Source organism: Vigna umbellata, chromosome 4, assembly GCF_029865625.1.
Source record: "Vigna umbellata cultivar VRB3 chromosome 4, Vumbellata_1.0, whole genome shotgun sequence".
Lineage (NCBI taxonomy): Eukaryota > Viridiplantae > Streptophyta > Magnoliopsida > Fabales > Fabaceae > Vigna > Vigna umbellata.
In genome coordinates, this window is record NC_142168.1 from 28,217,807 (window position 1) to 28,237,820 (window position 20,014).

At 30.1% G+C, this 20,014-nt stretch overlaps 1 protein-coding gene across 2 annotated transcripts; it reads left to right on the top strand.

The window, feature by feature from the left end:
- The first annotated feature begins 2,659 nt into the window (after positions 1-2,659).
- LOC124831965 (uncharacterized) lies at positions 2,660-8,580 on the top strand. 2 transcript variants are annotated; one of them, XM_088113707.1, is made up of 6 exons: positions 2,660-3,351; positions 6,619-6,836; positions 6,923-7,166; positions 7,278-7,363; positions 7,552-7,643; positions 7,971-8,580. In XM_088113707.1, exons 1-6 carry the CDS (start codon positions 3,220-3,222, stop codon positions 8,240-8,242), a joined length of 1,044 nt encoding a protein of 347 aa, XP_087969833.1. In that variant the 5' UTR covers positions 2,660-3,219; the 3' UTR covers positions 8,243-8,580. The 2 variants fall into 2 exon arrangements, with proteins under 2 accessions (XP_087969833.1, XP_087969834.1); XM_088113708.1 differs by having other exon boundaries at positions 6,652-6,836.
- Positions 8,581-20,014: the final 11,434 nt, after the last annotated feature.

Genomic DNA, 20,014 nt, shown 5'->3' on the forward strand with positions numbered 1-20,014 from the left:
TTTTTTGGTTTCAAATATAATTTTTAATAGCATTCAACAAGTTATACATAAAAATTTGTAATGAAATGCTATTATAGAAATATTTTATTTCTATCAATATATTTTGACTAAATTGTTGTAAGCATTTATATCACATTATTTCTTTTTTATTTCAACAATGTTTTAGCCAGTATATATGATACAAATTGATCTCATGAGACATATAAAAAATAAATTTCACAGTTATTTTCTAAAACTCTTTGGATTTCCATGTTACATTATTATTATTATTATATATATATATATATATATATATATATATATATATATATATATATATATATATATATATATATATATATATATATATATATAAACACACACACGTTACTTTGAAAGATCAACTTAAGAATTTACTCTAATTTTATGAATTATTGCACTTTTGAACACTAATTTAAAATTCAATACACTTAAAAAAAGAGAGTAAAATCATGCCTAAAACGTTATGTTAAAAATAAAAATATCATCACTATCCTTTTATTTTTAAAAAATTTAATTTGAAGTTATAAATCCTCATAAATTTTTTATTTTTAATTGAGTTGTCATTAAATATTTTTAGTTTATCAGGTATTCAGAATTTATATATTTTTTAATTAATTTTCTATTAATTAGGTAACTTCTTGTATCATCAATTTTTTTTTAAAATAATAAAAAATATTTATTACTTATTGGGTGACTTATTTTTCCGTTATCTTTAATTATTTGTCTCTACCTATTTACAAAAATGTACATATTAATTGAGTGACATGTATATTATTTTTCATCTTGATTATTTCAATGTCTTAATATAAATGATCTTGTAATTAACATAAAATATAAATAATTTTTTATTATTTTAATTAAAAATATATAAATAAAGAAATAGAAAAATAACATTTATGTCACTCAGCTGATAAAAAAACTAATATTATTAAATAATATAAATTTAATAAAAAATATAAAAGGTATAAAAAAATCCATAAATAAAAATATTTAATAAAAAATTAATTAAAATTATTTAAATTTATGATACACTTAAAAATTAATTAAAACTATTTTCAATATCAATTTTTATTTGTTATTTTCTTATATATTTTCTCTGTTACCAGCGGTATGATAACTTACTACTTTTTAATAATTTTAGTTTAGTTTTTAATTTCTAGATCAGTTTGATTAGTTGACCATGAATTAGTATAATAGGTTAATGTTAAACTATTTGAGTCACCCATTTAAAAAAAAGAAAAAATCTAATTTCACTGTTACATAGTAATTTAACATATTTTCTCAACTCAAGATAATAAAAGTTGTAAGTAAGAAAAATCTTATAGATTTTAAAACTTGAAGGAGGACTGTATTCAGAAATCTCAAAAATAATAAATGCAAAATAATACATATGCTAATGGTTTAAATTTTTATCCTTGAGTAATTATAAATTTAAATATGTATTACATCTATTAATTTATAATAATTATCATGACATATTAAAAATTATTTTAATTATTTAATTAATTAATATATTCAATCTCCTAATGCATACAAATCTTAAACTTTAAACAAAGTAATAATTTACGTACTATATTTGATTGAAAATAAATTATCATTATTAGAATTTTCATTGTGATAGTGATAAATCCAGAAAATGATTTTTCATGACTACTCATCTCATCGTCATCACCATTCAATTATGCTTTGATTTGTACACAATGAACCATGCATGTCCCTTACAGACAATGGACAAAAAAACAAACAAAATAAATAAATATATTACAGGTAATAAATTTAGTTGCATTAAAAAAACTCTACGACCCCACTCATCTTATCCCAAAACAAATTTGACACGTGTATCATGTTGGACCCAAAATTTCATAAATAAAAAATATTAATATTAAACTCAAAAATTTTCAAGTATAAAAAATTAAATTAATAACTGATTAATAGCATTAATCAGAATAAAAGTATTTAATAAAGTTATTAATAAATATAATATCACAATTAATAACGCATTAATTACTCAGCCATAACTGAAACTTTGAATCTTGTATAATTTCTTCAAATATTATCATGATCATCGCAATACAAAATTTCTACTTTAAGTAAAAAAAATTAGTTGTTATTTATATGGTTTTATTCATGTTAATGTTATAGCTAAAATGTTATTTTATTCACCTAATTACACCATCTCAATAAATATATTACTTTTATACATTCTTATAAATATAAATATAAGCATAATATACTTAAAATTAAATTAAGAAAAAAAATCTATAAAAATGAAGAAAACCAGTCAATTTAAAATTTTCTGAAAAAGTAAAGTAGAATAATTTTAAGATAAAAACAATAAAACTTAATACTAATACAAAATATTCATAGAAACAGGATATTCTATTAGTATAACAAATTTCTCAAAATTATATATTTTCAAATGATAATAATAAAACTAAATTTGTTTAGTACGGTCTTAAACTTAAAAAAAATAAACAACAAGTACTGACAACAATTGAACCTTAACACGCGGCGAAGCGAGTTCTCTCTCCTTCATCACCGCGACGCGCCATCACATACTTTTTTTTTCACTCTCCTTTTCTTGTTTTTCTTTTTTTCTCTCTCTCACAGATCTTTCTTTCTCTCTCTATAAATCTTCTCTTCTGTGTCACTTTTGTCAACAAAAAAATCAGAACAAAACTCCCCAAAATCCGTTTCTCTTACCTTCAATTAATACCAAAACCATTTACATTTTTTTCTCTCTTCTTCCTCTTTCTTTTTCTTCTTCAACTCCAAATTCTCTCTATCTTGGACCATAAAAAAAAACTTCAACTTTTTTAGTTTCATGGAGCATTTATAAAACCCAGAAGTGTCAATCAATTCCATCTTGCATTTTCTAGCTTAAAATATTGAGTTGGTGCAGTTTGTCCATATCCTCCACCCCTTTCAATTTCACAGATTTTGCTCTTGATTTTCCTCTTTCCATGAAAAATGTTCCAAATCTAGTTGCAGAGGTCACCTTGTTTGATTGAACAACATAACCCAAAATAAAAATATGATCTTTTGTGTTTTGTGTGTCACTCTCTTGTTTACAATGAGAGAGACTTGAGAGCTTCCCATATATCCAAAACAGAAAATCTCCTTAAACCCCATTTGCTTCATCGGCTGTTTTCTCTGCATTTTCTCTCACTTTCTCGAGAAAATCACTCACAAACGACAATGCCCTCTTCCATCTCTTCCTCCTCCTTTTCAACCTCTTCCTTCACGTGCTTCTCTGCAACTTCTCCATCCAACCTGCAACGCTTTCTTCAATGTGTCACTCCTCGTGTTCCTTCTCAGATTCTACCGAAGGTAATTCTTTCGTTTGTTTTGATTTATATCTCAATCTTGATTTTGTGCGTTTTATTTCTCTGGGTTGTGTTCAAGGTCCATTCTTTGTCCTCTGGGTTGATTATCTCTGTTCCGGTTCATCGGACGGTGCGTTTGTTTGTTCATTTGTGTTCATCTATTTTGTATTTTTTTAATTTCTGCAATTGCTATACACAGAAAGTGGAATATTTTTTTGGATCTTTCTTCAATTTCTATATTGTTTCCTTTTCCACTCGTTTTTTTATCTGAATGAATCATTGGGAGGTGAAATATTTTTTAATTCTTATAAAATGTCAAAAAATGTCATTGATTTCGATTTGCACAATAGTAGTGTCATTAATACATTTTTTATCATTAAATCAAAGAGAGAGAAACTTATTAAATAATAAAAAAATAAAAACAATATTCTTCTTATGATAAATTTTATTAAAAGAAATTCTTTTCAGAATAAGTAATTAATATTCCACTTTGAATAAATACTTTTTTCATTGACTTTTTTGACATGTTATTTAATTAAAATTATATTTAATAACTTTGCATTAATAATTTTAGACAATTTTATCTGTTTGACGGATTTGGAATGAATTTAAGATAATTATAGTAATAATTAATAAATTTAGAAGATTACACATATAAAAACATTGCCATTTAGAAGAAATTTATCTGTCATAATTTAATTGATTTTTGTATTACTTTTTAAATTTATATAATAAATTTAAAAAATTGGATAACCGATTATTTTAATTAAATTTTTTTTTTAACTGTGCATAGTTTTTTTTTTTGTCGGTTTTCAAAATATTTGTACCTGTCACGCTATTTATGAGAATATGATAGAAAGATTGATATTAGAGGTTTTTCTTAAACAAATTAATTTAATTATTGGAATTTCCAAAAGTGGATACGAAAAATAAAAAATTAAAGATGTAGCTTTGTTTTTTCAACATCCGAACTCAGCTAATAAATGAGAATATCAGTGTCTTTTTTCTCTCAAAAGAACTGTGGGATAATATTTGTTTTGTGAATGAAATTTTGTAATAATCAAAATGAAAGAAAATTACTTTTCTATTTAAAAATAATGATATTATTTACTTTTTTTTATCAGAAATATTAGTTATTTTTATTTTGTTGTATGTGTTTTGTTTTAGCGGGGTCTTTGTTAACCTGGTATAACATTAATGACTTTAACTTCCTTCATTTAAGAATTTAATACTAACTGTCAGATTAATTGTAATATTAAATTTTTAAGTTTGATGAAATACGTTTATATTGAATTAATAACCTTAATATATCCGTTATTTTACAATTAATATAAAAAATAATATCTTATTATCACTAGTATTTTCATAATTCTGCATATTTTCTATGAATAGGCTAAAACGATGTCGTAAAATTAATCCTTTGTTTTGTGTAAGGGAATATCCATTTGATGCCCTTTGAAAAATCTTTGTCCACATGTCATTTTATAATTATTATGGTGCATAAAGTAATTTTTGAATCATGGTTGACATTGACACCAGTGTTTTATTGCCTCAAAAAAAATACCTTTATTATATAATTATTAATTTTTCAAAAAAGTAATGTATACTAATAGTGTTTTGGAGGGTATATTTTAGGTATATAGTAATGGATACGTGTAGAGTATATTTTAGGTATTTTTTTGTTTTTTTAAGGGGATTTAAAAGGTCTCTTTATGATAATTTGTTTTAAATAATTTGTATTAAATATCCTTAAAAAACAAAAAAAAAAGTACCTAAAATATACCCTACACAAATCCATTACTATATACCTAAAATATACCCTCCAAACCACTATTACTATATATTACTTTTTTTAGTTTAGAAAAGTCAGATTATATGTTTTTTTCTTTACAAATTTCATTTATTATTTTGTCTTTTTTTAACCCAATTGCATGAAATTAGTCTTCCTACTTGGATATGAGATTTCCCATTATCCTTTCCGCAATTCCAGTTTGAAAAAAATTGAAAGTAAATAATTAATTAGGCATTTTTTTATATACTTTGCTTGTAGAATTCAAATTTGATGACATTACCCTAATCATTCTTTGATTAGAAAATTCAAAAAATATCTAGATTAGGAAGGCAAATTTTCAGAAAGAGGGATCATTAATATATTTCTGAGGGAATTCTGATGGCTTTTGTCTTAATTAGGCATGAACGTTGGGTAATTGTTTATAGCCAACATGATTTTACGTGGAAATTATGATACTTGATTTGACTTGGAGAGAAATATAGGGTTCTTCTTCAATCTTGGCATGTGGTTCAAGGGACAAGGGCCAAACTTTTAAGATAAAATCATCTTTTTTCATTAATGAGATGAGCTTGTGTTTGTGGCTGCTTCTACTTTACATCGTGTGTCGTATGTGACGGGGAAATTGGTAATTGCAGAATTTGTGGGCACAAGCCAACGTTTTGATTGGTCGTCTCGTGAAAAAATGTTCATACTAGTATTATAATAGTTGATTTTTTGTGACAATCTATTACTGAGGAAGATATGTCCTCTGGGATTTTCCTACTTCCGTTTTCAAACTTGCCTTATTGTTACAATGTCATTTATTGAGTGGTTTTCCATCAGCATCTGCTGTTTGGAGAATCAGTCAATGCTTTTTGGATTTCCATAAGGGAGACAAATGATGGAAAGGAAAAGAAAACAGGGTTTTCTGGAATATGCTAGGTGCTACCAAAACCGATGCTTTTCAAGCTGTTACTGCTTTTTGGCTAACGACTTTTTTTTGTCTGCTGTTCCTTATATTTTGTCATATTCTGTTGGCCTAAACTCTATTTCGATTCATTGGTAGTTTATAAACATCACTGTAGAAGAAATAAGGAATGTGTCTTTTTCATTTTAACTCTAGTTTCATACACATAACCTCTTTTGCAATATTTGACGGTGTAATTAGTTTACTTTACATGCATTGCTGCTATAGAGAACTTGTCACTGGGAACCACTGCTATTTTAAAACTGAACAAATTTACTTTGTTATTGATTAACAGGATAACATCGTTTACATATTCAGTGTATATACCGTCTACTCTTGCATTAGTTGTCCTTTTGTAATAAACTACTTTTGTTTATAGTCAAAAGATTGGAGGAAGTGAAGTTGTGTTAGTTAGTGCTGGATGTGTTTGAATTAAGAAACGTTGCTATTGATTAATTTATTAGAAGGAAGAAGGACCATTACCCGGTGATTGGTATCCTTAATTTTCTTTGCTTTTATCATGTAATTTGCAGAGCTGCTTTAATGATCTAAATCCACTCTGGCAGCCTCTTGGCAAGGAGAAAGTTGAATACTTCACTCTTCAAGACCTTTGGGACTGCTACTATGAATGGAGTGCGTATGGTGCTGGTACTCCAGTGATGTTGGAGGATGGTGAGACTGTGACTCAGTACTATGTTCCATACCTATCTGCTATCCAAATCTACAGCAACAAGTCTGTTGCAGCATCTCGGTATGTAGGAGACAACAAAGCCTAGTGTATATGTGCTAAACATGTCAAAAAAGGGTGTAATTGAGTTTCTGTTTTGTGTTATGCAGCAACCGGAGAGAGGATAGTGATGGAGTTGAATTTGAAAGTGATTCCTGGAGTGAGGATAGTTCAAGTGATAACCTTTCTAGATCATTGAGTAACAATTCCAGCAAATCTTGGGAGGATGCTGTTTCTGAGGATTCATGCTGTGATCAGGAGGGTTCCTGGCTAAGGGATAACAAGCTTGGCTACCTTTACTTACAGTACACTGAGATGGCTTCTCCTTACTCAAGGGTTCCTCTTGCTGAGAAGGTATTCTTATTTTGTCAAGCAGCAGTTTTTACCAATGGAAATGACATACATATTTGGATTTGTATGTCACTAAACTCACCTGTTACATTGTTTTTGGTTTTCGTGTTTCAGATTGATGAGTTAGCTCGAACCCATCCTGCATTACTGACATTGAAGAGTGTTGATCTTTCCCCAGCAAGTTGGATGGCTGTTTCTTGGTGAGCATAGTTTGTTGCTATCTCTGAAGATTTGGTATATAACTGAACTGAATCATGTCATGTGATATTGTGGTTGATCTCATGGCAAAGTTCATCTTATCTTGTTTATGTTACTTTCTATCAGATGATTAGCCTCTGTTAATTTCCATAGTACATAGATGTTATACTGAATTTTCATCATTGAATAGGTACCCAATTTATACTGTCCCAAGCCGAAACAATGAAAAGGAATTGGAAGCATGCTTCCTCACTTACCATACTCTGTCATCATCTTTCGAAGGTATCTCAATCTTTTGTTTTTCCAATCAATAATTGTATTGTTCAAATTGCAGTATTTTCAAACATTATAGTATCGGATTGTGTTCAAATGAGTTATATATGATCAGACAAGCATGCCAAAGAGTAGATTATACTATATTTCTTTCTAAAAGCTATGTGAAGAGGTAAGTGCTACACACAATTTCATTTGGCTTATCAGTATATGACAAAGTTAAACATGATTTTGAGAGAAACTGAATGATGAGCATTGCATAACGCATAAGGTTCTTGGCTTGTTTTTGGTTCACATAATATGTTGTGAATATGATCTCATCAAATGTGTGTGCAGATTGTGCAATGGAGTGTGATGAAATGGAAATAGGGAATGATCTATGTTGTTCCAACGAAGGAGAGAACTGCAAGAAACAGAAAAATGACCATGTATCTCTCCTGCCCTTTGGACTGGCTACATACAAAATGCAAGGAGATGTTTGGCTAAACACTGACCCTTATGACAATGAGAGCATATCCTGTCTGTACAGTGCAGCAGACTCTTGGTTGAAACAGCTCAATGTTCATCACCATGACTTCAACTTCTTCACATTACATTCCACCATGTAAATTGGCTGAGCCATCACCATCTTCATCCTTCACTGACATCACTTTGTTAGGCTCTGAACTCTGACACCGGCCTAAGAAAAAATGGTTCCCCTGGGAGAGCAATTCTGGAAACATTCACAAACTGAGGAGTTATATCTCAAAAGAGAGTGTATAACCCCATAGAATGTAGAGTTTTGTTAAGGGGGTGAGTTTTTTTACCTACCATTTTTTTAATAGTACTCTTTTTGAGTAAGGTTTTAACAGTTTGTTTTAGGTTACTGAACTGTCATAAGTGTCTTGTACTATATACCTTTTCTTCTCTAAACTTTTGATCAATCACAATCTTGTATATTTTGCTATTTTCTGCACTTGTTAGTTTTAGAGAAGAATCTGTTGTTTTATTCTCTTCCCATTGTCGAACTGTTGCTGCTTAAAAAGAACAACCATTCTTGAAAATGTAGTATTTTGAAAGAAAGAAAAATGTTCTTCTTATGTCGAGATTAAGGTAGTATTTGCCAGAAGGATATTTTAGGAGGATGGAATGTGATGTGATGTTTTATATTATATTTGGTGCATTCCAAAAAGTATTATAAAAAGTGGAAGTGTATGTTGTACGAGAGAATAAAAAATTAACTTAAAACAGGACATTTAGTTTTAATAAAATGGTTGTAATAAACATTGGGAAGTTCTATTTTATTTAGTACCACTATTGATAAAAAAGGAATGTTATTATTCTCTCCCTTTCTTCTTATTTATCTCCTCCTAAAGAAAATTGTTCCTTTTAATAAATTGACTTAGAATTTTAATAATATTTTTTTTACTTTTTTTTTCTCTCTATGTCATTAGTCTTTTCAATAATTTTAAAATCATTTTCAAATATATTTTTTTAAATTTATTTTCCTACTCAATAGAATTTTTTTTTTTAAAAAAAGACATTGTTCTATTAAATTTTGAATGTGTCTTTTTATCAGAGTTTGAATTATTTTCTATATTTGAATCATCTCTCTTTCTTTCTGATTTGTTTTTTATTATCTCCTTTCATCTTTCTGATTTGTTTTTTATTATCTCCTTTCATCTTTCTTTATTATTTATAAAGAATCATTCCATCTAGCTCAATTCTTCTAAATACCATCAAAAACTTATTCAAGCATCGCATGGGTATCTCTCACAAATCTAAATTTTAAGTAGGTAATAATCAACTTACATGCAACTTGTACTAAAGTTTTAACAACAATCTATAAATCATAACAATCATAAAAGAAAAAAAAAATAGGAAAGTGGTGGTGGAGAAACAGATAAAGAAAAGGCAAAAGGGTAATGAAAGGGCAATGGTGGAAAAGAGATGAAAAAAAGAGGGAAGGTTATCTGTTAAAGGTGAAAAAGGATGGAAGAAGAAAATAAATAAACCTGAAAAAAATAATTGGAGTTCCAAATGTAAAAGATAACCTAAGTTTAATGCTTTAACATTAATTTAGTTAAAGGATTAATGTAAAACTTTAGAAGATGACATTTTAGAAGATCCAGTGGTTTAAAAATAGTGAGAAAATTATTTTAATATTAAATGAATTTTTATATAAATAGTTTTGTTATGAATAAGTTTTATAATTTTAAAATATATTATTTCATTATAAACAATTATTTTAGAGTTTTTTTATTTCTCTTTGAGTTTTTATCTCCTGTTCATTTATTTGAATACCAGAGATTGTCTGAAAGGTCATCGATGTTTTAATAAAGTCGTTTGGTCTTTTGTAAGAAAGGGAAATGAAATACTTTGTTTTAAAATTTTTAGTAACTTGATAATCTGATTTGGTATGTGAAATTGTATGAAACCATTATTGAATCTATGTTGAATTATGTGATAGTGTGGTGAATCCTGATTGTAGATAACTTGTTGAATTGAAACTGGTTTGGATGGGTTGGCATCGTAGAAAACTTGTTTTTAGGTTGGTCTTTTACTATTGAATTGTGTTTTGTTAATAGGTTAGAATGATGGTGAGAAATTGGTTTAGAATTTGGTGGTTTTTGGGTCCAAGTTAGGGTTTTGACGGGTAAATTTCTAGAGAAGTTGATTTGGGGATAAACCTAATGGTTATGGTCTGTTTTTGGGTCATTTAAGACTTATTTAGTCGCTGAGTTCATCAAAATTTGGTTTGAAATGTGTAACATCTGGTATGTGAGTTTTTTTGAAGTGTTGGGTTGGTTTGGTGCACCTAATTCCTAGCCAAAAGAGCAAAATGGTATTCATTTTGGTCATAAACATGCTTTTGAATCAATTCTAGTGTCAAAGATATCAATTTGATCATTTAGATGGGTCCACTAGTACAGGAGGAGGATATAGCACCGGTTAAAATTGGTTATAGGCACCGGTTCTGCAACCGGTGCATAACCAGACGAGGTAAAAAAATATAGGTTTTATGCCTCGGTCATGAACCGAGACAAAAGTGGTAAGATTATGCCCCGAATTTTACATAACCGAGGCCGTAACACTTTTTTTTTAAAAATTTAGGTAACCGAGTTCAGTTCAAGCAGGAGGATTTGGTGACCGAGATTCACAAAAATGCAACTGCAGAACCCAGAAGCGCAACCCATAACCCAGAACAGCAACCCAAAACAACAACCTGCAACCCAAAACAACAACCCATAACCACCATAACAGCAACCCAAAACCCAATCGTGCCTCCATGATTCAATCTTCTCCACCCCAACCTGCACACAGAACCCAGAAACTCAAAAATCGGAGAAACGGAACTCAAATTGCAACAACCAAACTCAAATCGCAGAAGCCAAACTCAAATCGAAGAAACCAAACTCAAATCACAGAAACTCAAACGGTAGGAGAGAAAACAGAGATGGTGAGGGAGATCAAGGAATTGTCGCTGCCGCCGCGTCCTCGCCGTCGCCGCGTCCACCATCGTTTCTCTCTCGCCGGAAACCACCGATCTCGCGGCTGTGCTGGCTGTGTGGGTGCCGTGACCGTCATCGTCGCGACGGGATCTAGACTCAAGGACGTTGGGGTCGTTGTCGCCCGTCGGAGATCTCGTCCATGGAGTGGGACTCGAGGACGAGGCCGCACTCGGAGCAGAGGATGTCCCCGGTGGAGTGGTCTGGGACAAGGCCGCAGTCGAAGAAGGCGATGTCGCCGGTGGCGCGGTCGGGGACGAGGCCGTAGTCGAAGTAGATGATGCCGCCGATGGAATGGTCGAGAACGAGACTGGACGACGCGAGGGAGGGAGTCAGATCTAGAGGAAGAAGGAAAGGAGGGAGAGCGAGGGAGCGAGGGTGGGAGTCAGATCTGGAGGAAGAAGGAAATGAAAGGTTACGTTTTTTTGGTTAAGATACGTGCACATATGACTCGGTTCTCTCTCGCCCGAAACAATACATGCATATAGGTCTCGGTTCTACACCTGACCGAGGCATATAGTCCTCAGAAAAAAATGAAAAAAAAAAAAATAAAATGACTATATACCTCGGTTTCCGTTTAAACCGAGGCATAAACACTATTTCGTACTGGTTCTGAACGAACCGAAGTCATAGGCTCTGCACATAATTCAAATTTCAAAGACTGTCAGGGGACATGTGGGCTTTTAGGCTCCGGTCGTTGCTTTAATCGAGGTATTATGACTTATATGCTTTGGTTGATTTTGAACCGAGACGTATAAGTTCGCTTAAACTACAAAAATGCCACCGTATTTTAATAGGCTTCGGTTTCACCTAAACCGGTGCCTATAACGCGAGTTTAAAACCAGTTTTTTTACTAGTGGTCTTAGATGCAACCAAATCAAAATTCAAAGTTGTTGATATCTAGTATAGGGTTGAATGATACTGATATAGGGTTGAGTGTTAGAAAAAATAGCGAGCCTTTGACTCTTGGGCGCTGAGCGGTGCTTCTGGACGCTGAGTGTTGCCTAAGTCAGTGAGTCACTGGTTTTTGGGCACTGAGCGGTATTCTGGGACGTTGAGCGTTGTCCAAGGCAATGAGCCTTTGGTTTCTTGGCATTAAGCCCCACTTTCCTCTGCAGGTCTGGTTTCTTTTTCTTCTTTAATTCGCTAGGCGAGGGCTTGGCTCGTTAGGTGAGAAGAGTTGTTTGTTGGGTGCCCTGTTTCAAGTTCTTATGTTGTTTCCTTTTCCTTTGTTTTCCTTGTTTGGTTGAGTGGTTTATATAGCTTTAATACTTATTTGTGTGGAATTAATGGATGCTTTATGGATGATAAATATGGATGAGTGTATGAATTAAATATGTTGTTAAAGGGATTCCATAGGGAACTCTTATTGTTGTTTTGTAGTGTGGTGTATTAAAGTAGGGACTCTAAGATTAGAAAATGATTCTAACACTCTCAATAACTCTCAATCTCAATAAGAGATGAATAATTATGTCATGGAGAGTAGGAGAAGATCCTTAGTCTTATGGTTATGTATTGACCTTAGATTGACTAATTAACCTTGGTGTGTGGTAGTTTGATAGAGTGGTAGTTTGAGGTAAGCGAGTTGCTTCACCATACACATCAATATATATATCCAGATGGTTGAAGTTTAAAGTTGATATGTTTATTTTTTTATTGTTTGATTTGAACAATTATTGATATATTAATTATTTAAATTGTATGAATGTTCTTTGGTATTTTAGCTTACCTTTTTATCTTTGTCTTTGTCTGATTGTATGTACTTGTTTTCTCTTTTGTAATGACCACCTTAATGATGTGAGCTTAGAGAACGTCTGTGATGTATATGTGTTAGGAAGGAATGAAGTATAGGCATAAACTAGAAGGTTTTGTTGCACTTTTATCGATTTTTGTAAAAACCTATTACACTTTTAATTCAATGCAATATCTCATAATAGTGCACGATCGTGTATATATATTTTGCTATTATAAATATTATCTAGATATTTATAATAGCATTTTATATAATTTTTTTAAATTAGCTTCTCTATATTATTGAAGATGTGAGAAATCCAATGATAATGAAATATTATAATAAAATATTATGAAAATTAGAATGTTCCAATTACTCTTTAAGAAATAATAGATAGAAATTTAATTAGTAAAAAAGAAATATAAAAAAATAATTAAAATAAAAACCTTAAGTATGTAACTGAATTATTAGTTGTTGAATTTGAAAGAAGCATTAACCCGTGAGGGCAGGAGATTGTCACTTTGACATGTGTGTGGATTTTGTCAATGTAAAGTTTTTTAATTTGATACCTAGACAAGAGGAGCAACATGATATGAGAAAATCAAAATAAGGTATTTGTCTATGTCATTGGTGTTCACCAGGCATTAGGAATAAGGAAAATGGCACTATGTTATTGGCCAAGACGATTGTGGCTCATAAGCCACACTGCACCTATGACTTCTTTGTCTCATTAACTTTATCTATCTACTCTTTAATTTCATCAAGACTTTTCAAGTTTTAGATTGTGTTTGTGAAAATTAGTTCAAGATCAAAAAGTTAATTGGAAGTTGAAATGTTAATTAATAGTTAAAAGTTGTTATTTTTGGATATAAATAAACGATGAATGTCTCTTTATATATACATAAGATATTTCAATTAACAAGAGATTTGGTACTAAAAACAAATAAGTGGACAATATTTTTTCAAAATGGAAATATACGTGTGTATTGGACCTTCTTATAAATGATGACAGATAACCAAATATGATAAAATAAGATATGACCATGTCTTTATATACTATAAATTAAATTTTATCACAATTTTAATTTTAAAATAAAATATTTAAATTATCTTAAAATTTGATTTTTAAATATATAAAATTGTTGAATGCAGGAAAATAAATGTGATTATGCATGTAAAAAGAATTGTAAAGAAAAGGTTGAAAATTTAGTATTCAACACATAAATTGGAAACGCCCAGTCCCGCGAAGGCGGCGGTTTCTTCTGCAACTTCATAATTTCTTCCGACACCTCCATAACTATACAACATGTTAAAAATATCTCTCCCTCGAGAAGATTCTAGATTCAATAGTTTAGAAAGTTTTGTTATTATATAATCTAGAAACTAAGAATTTAGATATTGTATTTTAGGTTTTATAATTTAAAATTATTATTGTTAATTAGTAGAAATATATGCATTTCCACATGTATTTTTTTCGTTGTTGTTGTCGTAGATATAATTAATTTAATTTAAAAAATTAAATTTAAATAAAAGATTACTTTAAAAGGTAAAAGGATATTATTTTAAAAAATGGTTAAATTTATATTTTAGTTTAGAATATGCTTACTTAAAAAATTAAAATAGTTTAAAAAAAATAATTTTTAATAAATTTATATGTTGTTTAATTTTTCTATGAAGCAAGTACCTTATTTGTTATTTTATATCCTTATCTTGTTTAATGATGGATACAATAATAATTACATTATTTAATTAACATAAAAATTAAATAACATAAACTTAATTTAATGAAAAAAATATTGAAATCTTTCACAGGTAATTCATTTAATCAATTTAATAGAAGAAATGTTGAATTCTTTTATATAAAAATGAAATTGAATTAAGCATAAAAAAAATTAAAAAGTTATATTAAATAAATTTAACAAATATTGGAATCAAATATTCTATTAAGCCTAAAACTTTTGTAATATAAAAGTACAACCTAAATTGATTATCAAAAGACACATGTATATTAATTTTTGTGTTTAATATTCTTTTTGTAGAAATTAATTTTGAGAGTTTTATAATGAAACAAGATTGAAATGTAATGGAATTGGAAAGGTGATATTACAAAAATTCAAGGACTGAAAATGAAAATTGGAAAATAAAAGCTCAGTTCACACATTTAATATTCATACAATTTCTCTTATCAAACTTCTTTGTGGATTCAAATTCAAGTTTTAACAAGTAGTCATTGGTTCAATTGAAAAACATAATTAAACTAAATCAAAATATCATTCAATATAATCCACATATAATTATTAAATAAAAATATAATCAATTCTTAATTTTTGATTTCTAAAACCAAGACATAAATTAATGTCACAGACTACAAATCCAAAATTAGAGACAATGTAACCTTGACAATTCATATTCAAAACTTAATAATTCTCCATTAACGAAGAAGGAAACAAAAAAGAAAAATAAAAATCAAGAGACAACTATGAAATTAAGTGAACATGATACAAAATCACATTTCTCAAATTGAAAAGCTAAACAAATATGAATTGACGATCTTTTAATAAAACACCTTTAGACTATATATACACATAAGCATTGATTAGTAGGTATATAAGTTCAATATAAAAGTTCTTACTAAAATAAGGGAAATCAAATTCGTATATGTTTCTATAAAAAAAATACAATATATTTGCATCAACTTCTAAAAGTACAAACAAAAAAAAAAACAAAAAACTTCAAATACTACAAAATTTGAAATTTAGGTATAGTGAAACATAAGACTTTACATATTATCTTATTATTTATAAATGTTTGTTACAATATGAAAATATATAATAAGTATAAATTATTCCTAACTTTCGAGTCACAACATGATTATGACAAAATGAGAAAACATAATAATAAATTAATTATTCAATTAAAAATATAATATATAAATTGTTGGAAAGATGCCACAAATTATATAGATAATAAACAAACACAAAACTCTAAATTTGATTGTTTGACATATTATGTAAGAACGAATTTTAAAGATTTTGGAGTTGACAGATGTGTGAGAATAATGAGATCGAATGATTTATATTAAAATAATAATATTATATAAAGGAAATTTCAAATGTTTGTCCCATTTTCTGATACAACCATTTCTCTCTAAATCTTCTTCTCTTTTCTTTTCTCATCATTCTCTCTAAAATTCTCTCATCTTACTTCAGTTGATTTTCAATCAGACCGGGCTTAAGTAATCTTGGAGTCAAAAACATCCTTTTCCACCGATCAAAGTTTTTGTTTAGAGCTGGTTAGTCTCGATTTCTTGAGCTTTTGTGAGATTCCGAAACTTTTTGACACATGCAAGCCAAGTTTTTGGTTGCATGTGTTCATCAACTTCTTCTCATTTCTGATTACATTTCTGGTCTTTTGGTGGTCTATCCTCATCAATCAGTGAGCTATAGGTGTTCTTGGGATTTTCTGGAAGTGTGAGTAAATTTCTGGAAGGGTAGAAGATTTCTGTTCGGTTAAGAGGTAAGGGAAACTAGTTAATTTAATTGTGATTTTTTATGTATGAAATTATTGTTTGGATGGTTGCATGTCTGTAACTTGAATGTTTGATTGAATTGTGTTGAATCTGTGAATGTTGGAACCTGTGAACTGGTTGGAGTTTCTCTACATAAGTGTTCAGTCTGTTCTAATCTTAAGAAAATGGGTATGTGAATATGATAGTTTGGGGTTGGGAGTGAAATCTGGCATGAGACTCTTTGGGATTATGTTAGAACGATTTTAGGTACCTTTGGATAGGCTTAAAATGGTATATGAATCATGTTTGGAGGATTAGAAGTTGGGAAGTGGTAGGAATTGGTGAAGATAGTTGTTGATCATAATTTTGCAGTTATGCTGCAGAATTATGCAGATCGTCGAGTGTTACTCATTAACCTTTCGGCTTGGTTTTAACTGAGTTCCACTTTTGTAGAGCTTTTCAGTTAATGACCGATCGGTCTTGTACTAGTATTCTGTTTTAGTAGCGATCGGTCATAGTGGGTGTGTGGTCTTTTAGTAGCGATTGTTATTAGTGGGTTGTGTGGTCTCTTAGTAGCGATCGGTCATAGTGGGTGTGTGGTCTCTTAGTATCGATCGGTGTTAGTGGGTTGTGTGGTCTCTTAGTAGCGATCGGTCATAGTGGGTGTGTGGTCTCTTAGTAGCGATCGTTATTAGTAAATTGTGTGGTCTCTTAGTAGCGCTCGTTCTTGTACTAGTGCTCGACCTCGTACTTGTATTTTAGTAATGAGTATCAACTCTAAGTGTTCGGCCAACTATAGGTGTTCGGCCTAAGCCATAAGCGTTTGGTCCAAACTTAATACTTGGTATGGTGGTAGTATTCGGTCATGTGGTGGTACTCGGAATCCTCTAGTTGTAGGTCAGTAATAGTGCTCGGCCTTCTCTTCAGCTGTATCTATTATTGATCGTTCGATCCTGTTTTTTAGGTAGTGAGAGAACGATCGATCTCCAACATTCACAGAGTGTTCGGTCTTGTTCATATGTGTTTGGTTATTTCTATTCGACTTATATTTTATTCCAATGTGTTAGGATAATTAATTGTTCCAATTGCTTTGATGGTTGATGTATGCATTATCATAAGGGTGTCAAATTGAAAGTATGGTATGATGTTCCAACTGGTATGAAAGAGAATTCCAAGGAGGAATGTCTCAGTTATTGGTTATCAAGGTGGTGGTAAAGTATGAATATGGACAGCGAAATCCACGACGTTCATCCTGATATTCTAATTATTACCAAGTCTCAAGTAGAGATGGGTAAGTCATATCGTGAGAATAGTAGGAGGCCCTAGTGTAAGGGGGGACACCTTAGGTGAAGGATAACGGGCTAACCTCGTGCGACAGGTGATGGGTTTCCAGTTACTACACCCACGAGTACACGAACAACCAAAGCTAAATATTCATACAATCCGGATGGTCATGTCAAGTGTTTGGTCATTGCCTGTAATGTATGGTCGGTTATTGTATGCTTTAAAATGTTCGATTGACATGTGCTTATGTATTTGTTTAATTTGCATGATAACTGTAATAAATTAAATTACTCTAACTTACCCTTGCTTTTTTGTAGCTTGTCTTTGTATGTTATTTCTCTTTTGCGATGAGCACCTTAATGGTGTGATCTTAGGGATACCAGTCTTTTCAGTTAGAGCAGTTGAAGGGGGAAAGTGAACCTGATAGTATAAGTAGTTATCTTGTTCTTCAGGTGAAATTTTTATTCACCTGTAGTTCTTGTTATATCATTATCTATGTAATGTTTCATTTTAGTAGTTTTATATTACTTTTCACTTATTTTTTTCCATCTTTTCTTTCTTTTACATTTTTCATTAACATCTTTTTTTCGGGTTGATTTTCTTTATATATTATTTCGTGTGACCGAGTTAATTAATAATATAAATTTAAAAGAGTTTTTCAATAACTTAGTTAGGTTCAGGTCTATACGGTAGCATAGCAGAATTTTTTAAACATTTTCTTGTAGTTTAAGGCGAGACTTGAACTTATACGATGTAACAAAACAAATGGCTTCAAAGAAACATTTCTACAACGTTCTTCTTTTCTCACAATGTATTTTTCTTGAATTCCGTGATTTTAATAATATTTTTTAGTTTTATTAATCTGCATAGACATAAAAAAATACAAGTATCGATTAAGGTTTAATAATATTTTTTAGTTATATTAATCTGCATGGACATAATAAAAGTGTATTAAGAACTTATGAAGGATAATGCATCGCCTAAGGATGTTTCGGAACCATTTTCTTCTTACAAGGATCAATTAAGGTTTGGTAAATTCTTCTTCACTTTAGTTTACCATGTTGATACATGTATGAAATAAATTTTAATTACAATGCACTAATCACTATGGATGTTAAGAGGTTGATGGGTATTTGAGGTATTCGGGGAGGGGCGTTTGAGGGGGGAGTAGCCGGAGGAAATCGATGTGGAAGATGGTGACCGAGGATGGGGACGGAGGTTTGTGGTGGTTATGGTCGACGAGGTTGCGGTAGTGGTGGACATGGACGAAGATGCAAGGAAGGACGGAGAAAAGCTGGGAAAAGTTAAAAAAAAATAACGTGACACACCACCGTTAGCCAGCTCAACTGAATTTTAACGCCGTTAGTTTTGGAGATTGAAAAACTATGGTTTCTTTAAGAAGAAGGATCAAAGTGTACATAATTTAAAAGAGGAACAAAAAACAAAATCACTTGATTAGTTGAAGGACTAAAAACATATTTAACTCAAATTCTAAAAATATTTTATATCATAAATAACCTAATTTAATTTGTAAAAAATATTAGATTATTTTATTTTCTGTTATTATAAATGTTTAATAAACGTTACCTTTTATTATAAATATTTATAAATTTTTATTATAACTTAAAAAACAATACCAACAAAAAGTAGTAAAATAAAAAAGTCTCCATACATATGATATGTATCTGATCTTTAAAAATTCCACGTTAAATAAAACTGATTATAAATATATATATATATATATATATATATATATATATATATATATATATATATATATATATATATATATATATATATATATATATATATATATGTATATATATATATTATTTTAAACAGCAATCCTTATAAATAGCAAATATTTTAGATGCATTGCTTGAATCTTTAATTTACTCTGAAACTTTGTTTGCAGTAATAGAATACAATAGAATGGAAGCGACACTAAGATTGGGGAATTGAATATACAAGTAAGAGGAATTGAATACAACCTCTTTCACTTTAGTGTGTTAAGGCTTCGTGTGGAAGCACTTTTTTTTTTTTCATCTTCATCCACCAAGGTAGTTAATAAACAGCATAGATCAGTCTTTTCTTAGCTATTTCTTGGTCTTCCTTTCCAACCAAATGGTTTCAACATTTAAAAACAAGAAAAAACTCACAAAAACCATTACCTAGTGACATGAGTTTTCCTGCCTTTTTACGCCGTAATCGCTTGTATTTTTGAGATTTCAATCAAAATCACTGAAAATCTGAACATATTAATCCAAACATATTAGCGAAGTGATAAAAAAGTACATAGTCCGCAAATCAACTTAAATCCATCTCCTAGGTTGAAATGAACACAGTATCTTGTAAATCCATCGTAACC

Bases quoted from the DNA above. Each gene is read 5' to 3' on its own strand.
- LOC124831965 (XM_088113707.1), top strand. From the start codon at position 3,220: ATGCCCTCTTCCATCTCTTCCTCCTCCTTTTCAACCTCTTCCTTCACG. The intron at 3,352-6,618 runs GTAATTCTTTCG...TGTAATTTGCAG, and splicing joins CTTCTCAGATTCTACCGAAG to AGCTGCTTTAATGATCTAAA. The intron at 6,837-6,922 runs GTATGTAGGAGA...TGTGTTATGCAG, and splicing joins AAGTCTGTTGCAGCATCTCG to CAACCGGAGAGAGGATAGTG.